This window comes from Mercenaria mercenaria, chromosome 6 (genome assembly GCF_021730395.1).
Source record: "Mercenaria mercenaria strain notata chromosome 6, MADL_Memer_1, whole genome shotgun sequence".
Classification (NCBI taxonomy): Eukaryota; Metazoa; Mollusca; class Bivalvia; order Venerida; family Veneridae; genus Mercenaria; species Mercenaria mercenaria.
Genome location: NC_069366.1, coordinates 24,437,913 through 24,457,161, shown reverse-complemented (window position 1 = coordinate 24,457,161; position 19,249 = coordinate 24,437,913). Strand labels below are relative to the sequence as shown.

Here is a 19,249-nt window from a genome sequence, read left to right as displayed (position 1 = left end):
TTAATACAGTTTCATTGGTCTAATTAGGTGCGGGGTTTCGATGTTTAAAAAAAAAACTTTGTTTAGTCATAGAGGCCACATTTTTATCGTTTTCTGAATTTTCATCGTAATTTTTTGTTTTTTTGAATTTTGGTAGGGTTAAAATGTTCATCTAGGGTAAAAAAACCTGACAACACAAGAGGTCACTTTTACTCATGTTTTGTTATGAAACTTAATAGGTTTTTATAAAATGTAGGAAAGCTTGAAATGGGTATAGGGGTTAAATTTTATTCAAAAGGGTCTATCGTAGAAAAAAAAAACTGTCCATTTGAGGGGCACTTTTTCCCCCTTTTCTTAGTCAGAATCTTTCAAAAAAAAAATGAGCTAATGTATTTCATCGCCTGCGTGGGGCATCACCGTTTTAAAGTTTTTGATAAAGTAAAATCTGTTACTTCAAAGTTTTGATTTGGAAACTTAAAGAGTTATTTTACAAAGTCTACCCCAGGGGAAACAACCCCCTTAATTTGATTAAAATTTTGACAGATTTTTTGCCCCTTTTAATTAGTTTTTTTGGGTTAAATTTTTTGTAAAGTAAAATATCTCTGTTACTATCAAAGGTTTTGACTTGAAATTTAAAATGGTTTTTTATATCAAAGTTTCAACGGGGAAAAACAACCCCAAAAAACTCTGGTTTGAATTTTGGACAGAGTTACCCCCCCCTTTTTAACTTAAAAATTTTTTTGGTTTAATTTTTAAAAAGTTTTATGGCAAAGCTTAATTCAGAGTAAAACATGAGAAAAGTAAGTGATCTGTCTAGGGGACAGCTCTTATTTTAATTTTTTTTAATGAAATCTAGGTCAAGTTTGAAGCCTGGTCACCCAAAGGTAAAAAATTTTTACAGGTAAAAGTACATGTATAAAAAAGCCGGGGCCGAATTTGATACCTGTTTTCATGAAATTTTGTCTGTTTTTGTCTTTATATATCTATATAATTTTTGCAACGGGTTAATTTGGGTTTTTTTCAAGGCGAAAAGGTCGCTATGTAAACCCCAAAAAAAAACTGGGGCCAGATTTTTTCTTTTTTTTACATAAAAATAAGAAGTTGAAGTAAAATGATACGGGGTCCCTTGGAGAAAGAACTAGATCAGGGGGAATTTAGAGTCTTATGGCCCTTTGGGTTGGTTTTATGTACTGTAGTTTTTAATTTGAAATTTAATTTTTTAAACAAACAAAAACCCTGTCTGTTATATCTTTAACATATACTGTAAAATCATTTAATTTCTTGGGCATGAAATTTCTTGGTTTTGATAGAATGGCAATTTCGGGGGAATAAAATTCGTGGATTTCAATTTTTGAACATAAAATGAATGGGAATTTTATTGTTCTTTGGGTTTAATTTCGTGGAATGACAAACCCACAAAACCCCCCAAAATTAGTCCCCCACAAATATTAATGATTTACGTATTAATATAGGGCCCCCCTTTTTTTGTTGGCAGTAGCATCTTTTGATTTACCCCAACTAAAATATATGATATATGTCGGGGGTTTTTGAGGTAGGGGTGAAACATTGCTCAAAAATTTGTGCCGGTTTGGGGGTGTATAAAACAGTTTATGTGTTGTTAAGGTTTTTTTGCTGTTGTTAGCAGCAGCTTTATTTTATAGAATGATCAAAGTTGCTTTAAGAAGTGGTTTATTTTTTTCAGAGAGAAAAGAGTTTATAAATTAACAGCATGGATATCCCAGGGGGGGTAAGACTTTTGCGCGGTTTGGTGTGAAACTTAAAAATGCATTTCAGTTTTGTAAAAATCTTTTATTTTTTGTGTGATTAAACTTTCTAGATTTCTGGTTGCACATACGGGGAACTTAAATCCTAGAATAGGTAAAATTTCCCCACGTATTGTTTAAAACTTTACCCTGCAGGGGAAAAAGTTTTTGCCTTTGCGCCCAGGCGCCCAAGTTCAGCCGCCATTCGTGCATTTGACCATGGTCTCATGTTCGTATTCAGTCAGTAAATTTTCAGAAAAATACACCTTTAAAAGAAAAAATGGACTACCAGTTTAAATGAGGACCAGACCATTTTGAAATTTGCGGGTAGATTTTTAAAGGTGAGTCCATGAAGTTTTATCCCCAGGGTTTTTCTTTTTTTGGTAAAAAACTATGGATTTTTTTGTCCATGAAATAAAATGTTTTCAGTTTTCATATACTAAAAAAGAGGGGGAAAACCAATATTCAATAAATCTCCCCAAGTTCTTTTTAAAAATAAAAATTATCTTGCAGATTTTTTGTTGCGTAATAACGACTTGCTATAATTTTGTTGCACGCTAGTTCCAAAAAGATTTTTTTTTTAGTTTTTTATAAATTTTAACCATTTTCACCCCCCATCATGGTTACAAATACATAGGTCTATTTAGATTTTTTAGAACAATCATTTTTTTAAAAAAAATTTAATGAAAACAAGAGTGTCACTATTGTAGACAAATGCCCCGAAGCCTGCCCAAAATGTACAGTTTCTGTGTAAAAAAAAAAACATCTTTTTGGCCCTTGACCTTGATTTAAGACCCCCGGCATTGACACCCCTTTCCCAATTTGGTTAACATTTGTGTCAAATTTTTTTCAAACCCCTTTAAATGGCGATTTTTGGGCCCGCAAAAAAACCCTTGACTCTAATGTGACTTGCCCTTTGGGAGTGGGGGTTTTGGGTCTTGGCTGAAATCTTTCTAAATTTTGGGAACATTTATCCAAGTAATTTAAAAACCCCTTGATGAATGGGGGTTTATGGACCGGACCAAAAAAAAAAAACCCTTTTCCTTTGATTTTAAAAAGTGTGAGTTGACCTTGGACTGGGCTCGGGGTTTGGTTGACTGTCGTTCTTTATGGTAAACATTTATGCCAAGTTATTTCAAAATCCCTTCTGGGGCAGAGTTTGGACGACATGAAAAAGACCTTTTAAATTTTGCCCTCTAAGTGTGCTTTGACCTTGGAGTAGGGGTTGGGCCTTGTGCAGACACGTGTCACATTAAGGGAACTTTTTTCCAAAGTTATTTCAAAAATCCCTATAGGAGTTTCAGCCGGAAAGAATTTTACAGGACGCAAAATGCACGGACAGGGGTTTTTTTTAATATGCCACCTTGGGGGAAAACAGAAAAGAAAAGGAACCATGCTCTTCTTTTGGAAAATGCTCCTTTTTTTTCCCAGTTTGGTGAACAACATACAGGATTACGAAACAGGGAAATTGTTTTTTTGCATTTAAATATCGGTGACTTGGCCCCAGGTGTCAGTATAATGTGACGGGTGGGGTATTTGCCCTGGTCTACGGCATGATATTCCCGTGAGACAAAGTAGACACTGTGTTTTATGACTGAACAATTGTTGAAAAAAATGTTAAATTTTGAAACACACACACATATTGTATATTAGTGTGTACAAAACGTTTTTTTGCCCCCCAAAAGGGGGGTATTAAAAAACACACTGCCTGCGTGCGTCGTTTTTAAAAAATTTTTTGGGCTGTAATTTGCCATCAATTAAGGGATTTTTAAAAACTTGGCTAATGTTCCCATAATAAGACGATAGGGTGACAAGACCCCGCCCCCAGCTCCCAAAGGGCAAGGTCCCTTTTGAAATCAAAGTTAACAGGGGCTGTTTTGGTGGCTGTCCATAATTGCCATCCATGAAGGGAGTTAAAAAAATGGGAAAAAGTTTTTCCATATGAGACGATGTGCGTGCGCAAGACCTTAACCCTACCTGAAAGATCAAGGTCACACTTAAAAAATCAAAGGTTTAAAGGGTCTGTTTTATGTCCCGGGTTCATAACTTGCCCTTTTCAAGGGCTTTGAAAATTACTTGGCTGTTAACCTATTGAGAATGTGTAAGGTTTTGACCCCGGGTCTTAGGTAAGGTCAAGGTCCAAAAATGATTTTACCCGAATATTTGGAAATTTTTTACGACAACTTTATTTTGGGCTGTTTGAGGGGCATTTGTCCCTAATAGTGCAGTTTTTTATGTATAATGATTATATTTCAGTATCTTTGTCACGTTTTTTTTGTTTAAAAATCATTTAAAAATGGTAATCTAAAATAAGATATTTTTTTGTAACCTTTTTGTGTGTTAGTAAAAAAAGAAATTTTTGATATTTTAGCATTTTTAAAAAAAATAAGGTTTTTTTTTTGCTTTCAGCATTGATTTTATTAAAATTGTTGAAATGAAATTGGTAAAATGTCCAAATTGCTTGCTTAATATGTTTTCAAATTGTTTTAAAAAATTCTGTATGAAAAACGGTTATGTAATATGTGTTTTATAAAGAATTTTCAAGAATCGACTGGATCGTAGGGGTTTTCAGAAAATTTTTTACTGCATCCTTTTATCAGCCTTTACGATTTTTATGCCCCGAAGATGGGCTATTAAAATCACATGTTGGTCATCCTCCCAGCACCAAATTTTACCTTAGGGGTGGAGGGTGCTAGGACAAAAGAAATTTGTATTTATTTTCCTAACCCCTTTAAATTTTTTGTTCTTAATGGTCATTTTATTGTTTTCAAACATGAAAGACACTAATACATGAATCGAATGGCGTCCTGCGTGCGTTGTGTTATTCTTTTCCGGGTTTAACTTGCCCTCCATGAAGGGATTTAGAAATAACTTGGCATAAGTGTTGCCTAAAGGACGGCTCCAAAGGGCAAGGTCACATTGAGGTCAAAGTTTGACACGGTTGTTTTGTTTGGTCCAAAAATGCCCTCCCTGAAGGGATTTTTTAAATAACTTTGGGATAAATTTTTGCCATAAGAAAAGACCTGTCATGCGCAAGCCAGTCCCTGCTCTAAGGTCAAAGGGCACACTTTGGCAAAGTTAGATGGTTGTTTCTTGTCCGGACATAACTTGCCCTTTATGAAGAGATTTTTAAATTAATGGCAAAAAAGTTCCTTATTTGATAACATGCATGCGCGAGACCCCGACCCTAGCTCCAAGGTCAAGGTCTTTTAACAAAAAAGTTAACCAAAAAGGAAGGGGTGTCACGCTTTTTAGCCGTCTCTTGGGGCAAAATATAGTGCGTACTTTTTTGATGGGTTTTTGCACTGTATAGGTGGTTATCAGGATGAAAAATAGAAAAAATTTTGAAATGCCAGACCTCTTTTTATGAATACCTTAATGAAGCTCTGAATCTTTTCCCCCTGTTTTTTAAAAGGAGCATTTTTTTTGGTGGGAAAGCTGCAGTTTTGATATTTTTTATGCCCCAAAAAAGGGGGTTTTTAAAATGCACTGTCTGTATATGCGTCTGTGTAAATTCCTGTTGAGCTGTAACTCTGGTTTTGTCGCCCTAAACTCTGCCCTTTATGAAAGGGTTTTTTAAAAATTTCTTGCCCTAAATGCTCCCGTATTTAGATGAAATGTCATGCACAGACCCAGACCCCCAGCTCCCGGTCAAGGTACATTAGAAGTCAAAACAAAGGTTTCCTTGTCCGGTCATAAACGGTGATTTACCCAAGGGATTCAAAAATAATTTGAACCCAATTTTTACCCTTTTGAGGTGTGCACATTATGACCTGGGTTCCCGGGTCAAGGCACCACTGATGTGTGTTTTTTTGCCAGACAACTGTAGTTCTTGGGAGCTTTGGGGGGGATTTGTCCCAGTACCCAAAAGTGACAGCTCTTTTTGCTCTTGATTTTTTTAAAAAAATGTGAGTTTTGTACACTTGGGCGGGCGTGGCGTCGGGGTTGCTGGGTTTAATTTTAGTTTTAGGTCAGCTTTTTTCCTAAACTATCAAGCTATTGCTTTGAAATTGGAATACTTGTACCATATAAGCTACCCCGTATGCAAGAAACATAACTCCTCTTGCTTTTTTGCAAGAATTATTCCCCTTTTGGACTTGAAAAACAGTTTTTTTTGGGTTTAAATTTTATGTTTGGTCAGCTTTTATCCTAAATATCAAAGTATTCCTTTTTAAAATTGAACACTTGTTACCATCATAAGTGACCCTGTCCCGGGAAAAAAAAAAAAACTCCATCCCCGGCAAAATTAGGCCCCTTTTTTGGGCTTGGAAAAAAAAAAAATAGATTTCTTTGGGTTTAAATTTTTGTTTAGGTAAAATTTTTCTTTAAAATATCAAAGCTAGCTTTAAAAACTTGCAATCTTGTTCCCATCATAAGCTGACCCTGTACAGCAAGCAAATAATCCACCTTTTTTGCAATAAAATTTCCCTTTTGGACTTTGAAAAAACTTTTTTTTGGGTTGAATATTATGTTTAAGTCAATTTTCTCATAAAATTCAAAGCTTTGTTTTAAAACGCAAAAGTTTTTACCATCATAAGGGACACTGGCATCAAGAAAAATAACTCTTCCTACTTTTTTCAGAGTGATGGGGCCTTTTTGACTTAGAAAAAAAATGGGTAGGAAATATTTCTTTTACAAAAAAATCAGATGAGCGTCAGCACCCCCCAAGGGGGTGCTCTTTTTTCTTTTTTGCTAAATTTTAAATTTGTTAAAATTCTGTTGGTATTTCCAAGAATAAAACAATCGATAAAGATTTGGGTTTTGTATTTTGTAGATTTGGCGGTCCTTCCCCTTTATGCTCGTGTGCCCCGTTTGCCCCCTGGGAAAATCCCTGAGAGCCAAAACAGATCCCAGATAAGTATGCTATGAAATCTTTTATTTGCATACTTTGTAGGTAATTTTTGATAAGTTTTATTTTTGATTCATAGTGAGTTATGTTTGATGTGGAATAACAAAAGTGATTTTGGACAAGTTTAAGTGTTTTCAAAATATTTTTAATTTTTTGAGTGGCATTATTCAGGAAGAAGCAAAAAAAATTCCACGCAAATAGGAAACCGTCTCGTATAGTTTTTTTCCAAAGTTAAAATCTTGCTTGTATATTTTTTTTGTTTTGTTATTAAATTTCCCTTTTTTTTTTTCAGTTGTATTTGTCGTTGCCTTTTTTTTAGTGTATAAAATTGTATTTGCATTGTTTTTTGTACCCCCTGAACAACAAAGTTGTGAGGGGGTAGTGGTTTCAGGTGTCTTTCCCCTCCGTCTGTCTGTCAATGAACAGTCTTGTGGCACCCGCTTTTCCCCATCCCCGAACAATTTTAATTTTTTTTTTATATCAAACTAAATTAGATAGTTATTTTCTTGAAAGTCTTCTAGGAGAAAAAATTGACAGGCTATGCCCTTTTTTTAAATTGAACTTTTTTTTAAAAAATTTTTAAAAAATTTTAAAGGGAAAGTCTAATTTAGGTCAAAACACTGGGGGAAAAAAAATCGAGCGCCGGCTGTCTTACGGGCTTTTGTTTCACTAAAGGAAGTACAAAATTAATTTAATAAAGATTATTTACGAAATTTAAGCCCTTACTAAGTTTTTCCGTTTCCAGTCCCGCAAAATAAGTGTCCCGAAAGGATGGTTAATAGTAAGTTTGAAGGGGATTTCCACTGTGAAAACATTAATATTTGGGAAGCATAGAAGTTTTTGCCAGAATTTTTTACAACCAACGAACTTTGATTTATTACAATAAAACCTATATAAAATAAAATTAACAGCTTTAAATTCATAAAAATTTCCCCTAAAATTTCGGGGTATCCAGAATATCTATGTTTATTTTTTAATTGGGTAAAAAACGTATTTTTATCCCCCCGAAGGGAGGCATATAGTTTTTGAACTGTCTGTCAGTCTGTCAGTCTGTCGGTTGTCATTTTGTCCGCAATTTCATGTCCGGCCCATCTTTGTCATCGTGGATGGTTTTTCAAATAACTTGGCATGAATGGTACCACGAAAGACGCATGCAGTGCGCAGACCCAGGTCCGTAGTAAAAGGGTCAAGGTCACATTGACGTTAAAGGTGTGCATGAGGGGTGCCCGGCCATATCTTTGTCACAGGAGGGTTTCAAATAACTTGGCTGAAGGTACCACAGTAAGACGACGTGATTCCCAAAGCCCGGTCCGTAGCTAAAAGGTCAAGGTCACCTTGACGTTAAAGGAAGTGCTTTGGGGGCGTCCCCGGCCCTACTTTGTCGTCGTGGAGGGGATTTTCAAATAACTTGGCATAAAAGTGTACCACAATAAGCGATGTGTCACACGCAAGACCGGTGTAGTCAAAGGTCAAGGTCACATTTTGCGTTAAAGATCATTTTCATAAAAGTGATTGGGGCTGCCCGGTCCAATCTTTGCATTCTGCTGGTTTTTAAAATAACTAGCATAAAGTGTGAACAGAAAACAATTTTGTCGCGCGCAAGACCCAGCTCCGAGGTCAAAGGCCCAAAACTCTAACATCGGCCATAACTATTCATTCAAAGTGCCATCGGGGGCATGTGTCATCCTACGGAGACAGCTCTTGTTTGCTTCTATTTCAGGTCGGTGCAATTAGATGTCCTGTCAGTTATCAATGTTCTGTGTGAATTAGTTAAACACAAGGAATTCCAAACAAGAATTGCCTCATTGAAATGGTTTAGACATTTATTAGTAAAAGTTCCAAAAAAAGTTAGTTGAAAATAAATTGTTTTTAAATTTGAAAATAAAATTGCAGGCAGATAGTTTTTAAATTTTGTGGGCTGGAAGAGGGTTTTTTGTTTTTTTTTTAGGGGGGAACCAGTTTGAATTTATACTATTATTTTTGCAGAATTGTCAACATTCTTTACAAATAATATCTTCTTTTAACTGAAGAAGTTTGTTAGATAATATTGTGTAATTGTTGAAAATATCAAACATTAAAATATCTACATGGTGTCCTTCGTTTATAATATTTTGATTTCTGTGTAAAAACACATTGAAAGGAGGTCATGTGATATTATTTAAGACAAGGGTTGTGCCTATTTTATAAAATGATTAATAAATTAAAATTATTTTGGCAGTCTTTTAAATTTAAAATTACAATTAATATTTGGGTTTTGGGGGGACAAATTTTAATTAAATTACTCAGGCAAGTATTTAATTTTTTTTTCATTAAATCCTCCCTTAAAAGCCCATTTGTATCTTCAGCAAAAAAAATGTTTCAGTGCAGCCAAGTTCATGGTGTTTCCTACAAGTTGGCCTGTGTATATGAAGTGACACTACCTTATTCACTCAGAAATTACAGTTATATAAAATTATTTTATATTGATAAACAGTACTGGACTAAATTTATTTCCCTGCATTTTTCACGTTTGAAAAAGGTCAGACCCAATTACTACGATCATTATTTTCATAAATACAAATTTTCTAAAAAAAAAAACATGCAAAAAAAGCTTTTGTGTGGCATAAACCTTTTAAAGTTATTACACACCAAAAATTTTTAGACAATTTAAAAGGGGAAAAGGGCAATGTTGTTCTCATGTTAATTTGTCTACGGGTTTTCTAAATCTTTTTAAAAGAAATAAAAGAATTTTCAAAATTGGGCATAAAAATAAGAAAGTTATGGAAATTTAATTTTTTGCCAAAATGGGGGCCATTTTTTTCCATAGCAACAATTTAAAATTGGCGGTATTTTGTTTTTCTAGTACATACTAAACTAAATTTACTTTTTCTGTACAATAATTTTTTTTTTTTTTAAAAATTTTAAATAAAAGAACATGTTTTACATTTTACACTCAAGAAACATATAAAATTAATCTATTTGAAAGGTAATTTGCTAAATAAATAATTTAGAAGTGTGTAAATGATGTCAAAATCACACTAAAATGGCTGCCCCCTGATCGTCAATTTTTAAATTTAAAATTTGCCATATCTTTTTAAATAAAGGTCCGTTTTTAAAAAAATTCTTTAAGCTTTATAAAAAGGCTTGAGTATGGCTTTCTATAAAATTATTTTGATTGTGGGAAATTTGCCCCCCAATGAAAAATAAACTGCTGGGCATTTGCCCCCCAGTTAAAAAGGGAGATAAGGGACATTGCCCCCCAATTTTTTTTGTCCCAAATTTGCCATTAAAATTATAACTGTATTTTGGGTTTGTTTTTTATAAAAATTACCCTAAAAGGAAATTTTTAGTAAAAAAAGTGTTTTTTGATAATAATTTGATAAATATGTTTTTTTTTCTTTCAGGGGTTAAGGGAAATTTTTGCTGTTATTCGTAAAAAAGTGCCATTAAAAGTGTTATAATTTCCAAAATTTGTGCAAAAGTTTTTAAAAAACTCAAAATTTTTAATTTTGGGAATTATCTACTACAAAATTGTATAAAAAAAGCCTTGTCACCCAAAAAAAAAAATTCTTGTATCAATTCCCAAAAAAATCACTGGAGGACAAAAATTTGGGGGGAGTGCCGTTTTTGAAAAAGCCCGGGGGCAAATGTTTTTTTACCATTTCAATGGGGGGGAAAAGTCCAGCTCATTTTTCATTGGGGGGGGGAAAAGTCCTGGGGGGCAAATGTCCGGGTCCCAATTTTTTTATTTCAGGATTTTTTACCCTTTAAACCTTAAAGGGTGAAAGAAAACAAAAGGTGTTGACACCCGTTTTTTACAGCACAATAGGGGATAAACGTTACTATTAATTGAAATAAGGGGGCAAAATTTAGACTGTAATTAATTTAAATTTCAATTGTTTTAATTGACTTTTGTTCAAATTTGTAATTACTTTCATTATTTCAAATTTGTTAAATTGTTTAATTTAAAAATAAATAAAATTTTTTTTAGGCAAACCCTGTAAAAAAAATTAAAACACTTTGTAATGCTAATTTTGTGTCATATCCAATTCATTAAAATTGACTATGTATACTTGATTTTAATTGATTTCTGAAATAGCAATGTATGTATAAACTCTTGTCTTTCAGACATTCCGACATATGAATTTAGTGTTTCCAGAGCTAATGAACACACTGGCTGATATTGACCAGTCAGATGAGGTATATTTTATATTTCTTGAATGGGGCTTTCAGACTTTATTTGTGTAATAAGACCCTTAGATTACCTTCTTGGCTTTAGTGCCAGCTTGGAAATGCCTTAAATTATGAAAATTTACTTAATTGAAAGAGGCTCAGATCGTTTTGATAAAGAAAGTCACTTGCATAAGAATGAAATTTTTTTTTTTGCTACCTGAGCACAAAATGTTAGGTTGAGTGCTTTGATCCACGCTGGGTCCAGCCACTGTTAATAAAATTTTCTTTTTTAAAAAACATCCCTTGAAACTGTTCGTGGAAAATGATGAAACAAAGCCGGGTTTCCTTGGGTGGCCTTTTTTAAAAATTTTTAAATTAAAACTGGAATCCTTGATGCTCAGCTGATGTATGCTATCATCTATAGCATCCAACTAGGCCATTTGATTTCAAGTCAGTGAAGGACTATGGCTGAAAAGTATATAAGATTATTGCCTGTGGTCGTAGTTGCCTTTTTATGGGGTAATGGGTATGTTTACAGGGCGATTGTCGTAGTCGTGGGTGAACCTTTTTTTCAAGGTTAAAGGGAGTTTTCACTGATCTTTTGATAAAAAAGATTTCTGACTTTTCAAAAAAAAGAAAAACTTTTGTTTTGGGATTTTAACCCCTTTCCTTGCTAAATTTCTATAATGAATTGCCATCTTTCAATTTTTAGTACCATTAATGTTAAAAGGGGTCTTCCAAAGATAGGTGAATAGCGATAGTGGAGTCTGATCAGACTGCACAGATTTTCAGGTGATCATGATAACAGGCCCCAAAGGCGAACCCAATTTTGTCCCCCTGATAGGGGGTTAAAATTTGTGATGATTGCTTCGAGTCAATAGTTGACTCCTGATAATTGCTGACTAGGATGTAGTGTGCCATGGTCAAAGTGATTTTTATATGCCCGTCTCTGAAAGAGCGGAGTGTATTATGTGAACACCCATGGCGGTAGGCGGCTTTTGGTCAGCATCCAAAAGCATGTCCCTGTCTAAGTTGAACTTTTTTTCCGATCTTCACAAAATTGCTGACAATGTTTGTAGGGATAATTCTCAGCCCAAGTTTTATAACCCCCAAAACCCCTGGCCTCTTTGGGTTTTGTCCTTGAATTTTTGAAAAACAGCGATTTAGTTGTTCCTCTCTAAGGGGAACGTTTCACGATCTTCACCAATTGTGATAATGTTTGTGGGCATGTTTTTCTCGGCCAATTCGATAACCCCAAATCACGCAAGGCACTCTTAGATTATGGCCCTTGAATTACTTTAAAATGCGAATAAGCCTTGGGCCGCCCTCTTGTGAACTTTTCATCCCATCTTCCCAAAACTTGGGGACAATGTTTTTGGACAAAAAATCTCAGCCAGTTTATAACCACCCCGGCACTCTTGGATTATAGCCCCTTTAATTTCGAAATCTGCGAAATTTGCCTTGTCCCTTCAAACAGTTTTTTATGGTTGTCAAATTTTATCCCCCATGGAAACCCCCAAATACCCTTTATTCCTTTTTACTCTTTTTTTTGGGTTAACAGGCACACAAAATCAAAATTATTACCTTTAGGGTACCTAACTGAATATTTAGACGGGTGTATTTTGTGACAGTCTGGCACTCTTGTTGGAATTAATTAGTTTCCAATCAATATCTGAAGAATGCTTTGACCTATGGCTGTCAAACTTTGTATTTGATTACTGCAGACGGTAGATAAATGCCATTGTTTGTGTGTCAGTATGTCAAAGGTCAAGGTCATAGTGACTTAAAGACTGTTACTATACAATAACTAAAGAATGCTTGTAGTCTTGGCTTTGAACTTGCTGCATATGGTCAATCGATGACCCTTGTTGTTTTTGGGTCATTAGGTAAAAAGACACGCTTATAGCTTACTTAAGATTGAAAGTTATTAACCTGTTACCTCGGATAGACCATAACTAGGGTGTAAGAGTTTTATTAACAGCACTAGTCCAAGACTTTTGTTGATATGACAAAATGTTGTTTATTTCAGGCAATGTTATTGGCTTTGGAAACATTAGCAAAGATTACATCATACCAAGTTACATTAAAAGCAAACGATAATTGTTCAGAAAATGACTCTTCAGACTCTACTAAATACTCTTCAAAACTTGAAGGTGAAAAAGGTTCAGACAGTAATGCTAATAACAATTTGTGTTCAGAAAGTGCAACAATCAACAAATATTTCATGGAATTTATGGTGCAATTATTAGATTTATTTAAAAGGGATCGACTTATTCTAGACAAAAGAGGAGCATTTATAATAAGGTATGTATAGCTTAAAAAAAGTTTAACACTTTTTTTTTAACTCATAAAGGAAGAAAATATGTTTTAGTAAACATTAAGTTTAACACATTTGGAAGAAAAAGTAGAGCTATTGCACTCACCGCAGCGTCAGCATCGGCATTGCCATTGGTTAAAGTTTTTGATAAAGTCAGATATCTCTGTTACTATCAATGCAATTGACTTGAAACTTAAAATAGTTATTTACTATCAAAGTATTCACCAGGAGAAACAATTCCTTTAACTCTGATTGAATTTTGACAGAGTTATGTCCCTTTTTTATCTTAGAATTTTTTGGATAAAGTTTTTGATAAAGTCAAATATCTCTGTTACTATCAAAGCTTTTAATTTGAAACTTAGAATAGTTATTTTACTACTATTTAGAAGTCAAATATCTCTGTTACTATCAAAGCTTTTAATTTGAAACTTAGAATAGTTATTTTACTATCAAGTCTGCACCAGGAGAAACAATCCCCATAACTCTGATTTGAATTTTGACAGAGTTATGCACCTTTTTAACTTAGATTTTTTTATAAAGTTTTTACTGGCAAAGCTCTAATTCAGACAGTTCTTATTTAAAAGAATACTTGTTATCTTGAAGAATTTTTCAATTCCAATTAAAGATCCGTCTTGATATATACTGGTATGTATATTCATGCTGTTAAAATCAAATTTGACTTACTGCAACATGCTGATGTTAAAAAAAAAAATTTGCCTATTAATAAAGTCACATTTAAAAATCAAAATGAAAAAACAGATGAAAATATTGGTTTCAGATTGCAAAAATTCTCAAAAAACAAAAGTTTATTCAATATATAATATAATACATTTCTTGTTTAGTAAATGTTTTAACCCCAATACATTCAGAAAAAACGTGTCAAAACACCTATACCAAGTACCATTTTAAGTAAAGTTCCAGTTACCTTAAAGTAAAATCTTGGTCTCTAGGCATTCAAGATACTCCATTTCAGCTGTAATTACATGAATACAACCACAGATCAGAAATAAATTTTTATTTAAGAAACCAAAGTTTATATTATATAAGTTATAAAATTAACTAGTTTAATGAAATAACTTTGTAATGTTTGGTTTTTTTTTCCCTGCAATTATCTTCAGACATTGTTTTTTGTTACTGTTTTCGGAGGATATATTCCATCATTGTAGAGTTTGAGGTTGAGCAGGATGTGAATTTTGCTTGACAATGGTACACACCCTAAACCACGATACTTCTCAACTACAAAACCCTTTTGAACTGAAAAATAAATTTAAAAGACCCAAATCCAAGGTAATATATTTAATTTCTTTCTGGGGTTGTATTTTTTTTCGTTACATGTTTTTAAAAATACGAAGTCCGACAGAGTACAGTTGAAACTCGTATTTCCATAGCCGGGATAAAAAAATTTTTATTTCGAGAAACTAAAAATTTGACGAAAATGAATTTTGTGCACATTTTTTTTGAAGGGGACTTGAAAATATTTCGGACAGCGGAAAATTTGAGTAAGTGGGTTCAAGATATTGATTTAACTGTATTTCCTTTTTCAGTTTTTTAAAACATTTCCTTAGTTATAGTACCCACTGACAGGGACAAGTCTTTCTTTATACAAAATTTTTCAGGTTCTAATCTAAATATTTTTAAAGTATATGTATTACTAAAGTCGGTCCCGTCTCATTTTGGACCTCTAACTTCCACCAGAACTGAAGCGATGAAACGGGTTTCATGGATATAATATCTTTGTAAACTAAACAAGGATTATATTGAACATTTATTTTGTTTGCCCCGAAGGAGCATATTATTTCAACGTCACCGTTCGTTAGTTTGTTTGTTCGTTCTTCGTCCAAGTAACTTCTTGCATAAAGGGCACTTTACTCGGAAAAACCACTGCACCCAGGCCCTTTCAAACTTCCGTGCTGATAGATTATTAAATCACCCCGCTACTGATTGGGGGTCACCAGGTCAAAGGTAAAGGGTCACGGGGGCAATTTTAACTTTTTGCATCAAGCCACTTTACTCGCGAACCGCTGCACCCCAGGCCCTCAAACTTCACTTGCTGAATACTTATTGAGTACACGGCCCCTACTGACTTTGGGGTTCCCGGGTAAAAAGGTAAGGTCATGGGGCCAATGTTAACTTTTTGCAAAGGCAATTTACCCCACGAGCCCTGCACCCGGGCCCTTCAAACTTCACATCTGATAGTACCGGTCACCAGGCAAAGGTCAACGCTGCAGGGTTTTGTCCCCATTAGTGGCAGCTTTGTTTTATAAACACTTGTTTTACTTTTCAGGAAAGCGCAGCTGTTTTATTTTGTTAAATAAACGCTTCTTTAAATTCAGGAAAGTTGTCACTTTTTTTGTTGCTTGTAAAATGTTGGATACACCCCGGTGGCCCACTGGTTTGTGTATTGACACGAATTTACACACTGCTTGCAGCTCTTACCGTCTTGACCCTTTTGTAAAATTACATATTTTTGTAAATTTCAAACATCAGCCTCACAAACAAATTTTCAATTATGATTATGAATCTGTTGTTTTACATCTGCAGTGAAAATTTGTTATACAAACAGTGCAGCTTCTGATGAGCAACACTTGATAGCTTAAATATATTGCATTAGGCAGATAAAATAGATGTCATTTATTTATGAGGCGGGTATAAATAGATTTAATAATTGTAAAAGGCACTCTAGTGAAGTATATTGCATTAGGCATATGATAGTTTAAAATAATTTATTAAGGGTGCCCATAGAGGGAATTATTGCATTAGGCAAATAAAATAATGTAAACTTTTTCCCTACATCAGACAGGGGAAAATTTTAAAAATTACTGGGGGAAATTTCAATGAAATTGACAAGATTAGTTATAAATCACCTATATTTGCATGGAGTAATTTTTTTTTTAAAGGACCCCAAAAAGCAGTAAAAAAATTTTTTTTTGACTTTTTTTTATCACCTTTTATCAAAATAAATTACCAGATCACTGTGTCACAAGTCGAGATCATCTACACTGTAATTTATGTTGTGTTTGGAAGATGTCAGTTATTTGCAGAGGAATTAATTTGTACTGGTTAAATGCAGGAACATTGAAATTGTAATTTATTTCCAAAATTTATCTCATTATACCAGAATAGGGACTCGACCATACGTCAAAAAAAAACTTTCCATAAAAGATAAAGAATTATACAAATAGTTTTTTAAGAAACGTGTTTAATGTCTGATTTTAAAACTGTTTTAAAATTTTATTGTTTAAAATTTTAATAAGGTCCCCAGTTAAAACGTTAATTTTTAATTACCAATTTTTTCAGATTTAGTTTACAATTCAGATTGCAACAAAACCAAGACCATCAAAACTTTTGGGATTACTGATGTTACTCCACAAGCTGAACCGTTCACTTTTTTACGGAATAGACTAAACTTTACCAAATTTTAAAAGGGCCCAAAATAGGTGACAGGTGGTACTTTAAAAAGTTTTGACCTTACTATGCAGTTTTTTTTAATGGCTTCTTTGGTCAACCCTAAGGTTGCAGGTTTGAACCCCATCTGGGACATGATCTAACTTCATATGATTCTGGGACTGCTTTTTTCGCTATTTTTTTTTAAAAGAGCAAAATAAAGGGGATTCAAATAACTTAAAAACCTATTTTCAGAAAACCCTAATAATCAATATAAACGGGTCCTTGATTAACTGACTCAGTATTTGTGAGGAACCAATTTAATTTAAATTTTAAAAATTATACCTCCTCTCTTCAGTTTGGGGGGGTCATTTTTTTTTTCAGAAAGGAACAATGAAAGGATACCTTTCTTTTAAAGGTTGATTTTTTTTGTAAAAAAAAGCTTTACCTCAAAAAAAAACCCCCCTTTAGATAAAACGCATTATTAATTAATCAAGTACTGATTTTTGAAAGTAAAGCTTTTTGGATTATTGATAAAAACCTTTGATTGCATCTAAGTAAAAAAACGAACAAAAGTTTTTTACATTTTGTATTTCATTATGTAAGAAAAATTGAGATCCTCTGTAGATAATAGGGGTACTATTTTCCTAGTAAAAATTGTTTCGGACCAAGATGGCCTCCGGTTAAACTGATTGGTGTGACTAAAACCCATGCGTACTAAACAAAAATTAATACGTCTTTGAATAAATTGAAACTGTTTTTTTTTGGGGTCATACTAACTTTTTTAAATATTTTTTTTTTAAACAGAGTTTTCTTTCTTGCGGGGGCCAGTTTTGACACATCAAAGGAATAAAGCAGTGTGTTTGATTTAATGAACTTTAGAACATTTTTTTTAAAGAAACAGTTCATAAAGAGAAACTCTCCCCAAAACTCTGCTACTCAAACGTCATGAAAAAAAATGACCATTTCATTGTGCATAAAAACTGAATAAATACGTAAAACCAATATATAAATTTTAAAGGAAAAAAACTTTGTGATAAAAAAAATTTTTTCTGTATTAAAAAAGGCCCCAAACATTTTTTTTTTTGGACGAAAAAATGGCACAGTTTACACAACAATTTAGTTGCAGATTACACTAAGGACATTATGTAACAGTATTACATTAAAGTTTTCTCCCAAGTCTGTTTGAAGATATTATTATCTCATGTTGAAGATTTTTCGATGTTGTACGATCTAATTTGAGAATTTTGAATTTGAATTTTCAAACTGCTTTTAAAAAAATTTAATTATATTGCTGTTTTTTTTTTTCTTTTTTCCCGAGGAGTTTTACTTCATATTTAAGGTTTCTGTTTTTAAAGAAAAAAATTTCCCAAAAACATGATTTATCGAGAATTACCCGAGTTTTGGTTTTATGGAAAGAATATTCACGAAGGCTGTAGGCCTCCTGAGTGATATATTTTTGCATAAAACGAAAAACCAGGTTATTGTATGAAAAAACTTGGGGATTTATTTTTCGATTCTAACACGACATACTAGTACAACATGTTAAAAAATATGGAAACATTTTTTTTTTACTACGCCCCTGGATGGGATGACGTCTTTCACACGAGTGGTTTTTTTGCAAATAACCCAGATAATTTTTCTCCACATGTAGTAGGTTATTTCGCTGGTCGTGTTAGAATCTTCCTTTTTGTAAAGTGCAAGAAACTTTGTTCCAATACAGTGGACATCTGAAAACATTATAATATACCTACTATGTCATAGTACAATAATGTCTACAATTAAAATGTATGGTTTAAAGTGTTTGATAGATTTCTGTCAAAGACAGTCATAATGAAGAAGTTAAAAATGGCAAGTGATATTCATACACTGTTGTTATACTATCTCGAGAAAGGATATTGTTCTTCAATTTCAAGGTGGCCATATTTTTAGCACTATTTTTGTCCCTAGCAGAAAGTACTTATGGCTTGCCGTTCACTATATTTCTTTGACCCGTTTTGAATAACATCGAAACCGGTACTCAACTCGCTTACCTCAGATTCCGCATTTGTCGAAGAAATATTTAAGCCCCTCAATTGCCTTCTTTTTAATAGTAATTAAAAATCCGGGTTTCTCAAAAATTTTACTAACCCAATGGCTATGTCGAAAAAGGGTTTTCAGTCCCCCTCAAAAAAATTCAAGGCATTTTAAAACCGGTAAGTCGAAAATTTTGAAAAACATGCGATAAAATTTCAAAACAGTCATTGTAAAACGGGTTGGGACATTCCTGTTTGTTTCCTAAACCAGTAACACGGGTACCGCTATCAAAGACCGGTGATTATCAAAGTACTGATGTCATACTTGTTTACACTGCCATAATTTAATTTATGCTGTAACATTTGATGTTTTAATCAGCGGCATTTTTTTTGAGATGTTGAAAAAAGCTTTTTTTTAAAAATGAAGAATTTAAAGGTTTGAACATTTTATATTTAATAAGGATTAAATTTGGGTAATCGCGACGAGAGTTAAAAATTAATTCTTTGGGTTAAGCTCATTTGTCAAACCTCCGGGGGGAACTTGGGACGAAAGGGGAAAATTGACTCAAAAACAATTTTTTAATTTTTGAAAAAAAGAAACTTTGATAAACTCAAAATGTACGAATCGGTAAGGAAACAAGTGATTACAAAAAAGATTGCGCTATGGATAGGAACTGATATTGTTCAATTCATTACGTTCCTCTTATAAATGAATTTCGGTTTTTCTCGAAATAAAAACTGGTCCCTTAAAACAGATACCCAGATCGACTTCATCCTAATTCTGATAGAT

At 33.4% G+C, this 19,249-nt stretch overlaps 1 protein-coding gene across 1 annotated transcript in view; it reads left to right on the top strand.

The window, feature by feature from the left end:
* Nucleotides 1–19,249, top strand: part of LOC123549388 (protein VAC14 homolog) — a 47,514-nt gene that overhangs the window by 23,217 nt on the left and 5,048 nt on the right. Inside the window, exons 10-12 of the mRNA XM_053546711.1 lie at nt 8,312–8,438; nt 10,699–10,770; nt 12,773–13,047. Coding sequence (XP_053402686.1) covers nt 8,312–8,438; nt 10,699–10,770; nt 12,773–13,047 — 474 coding nt within the window. The remainder of the gene's footprint in view (nt 1–8,311; nt 8,439–10,698; nt 10,771–12,772; nt 13,048–19,249) is intronic.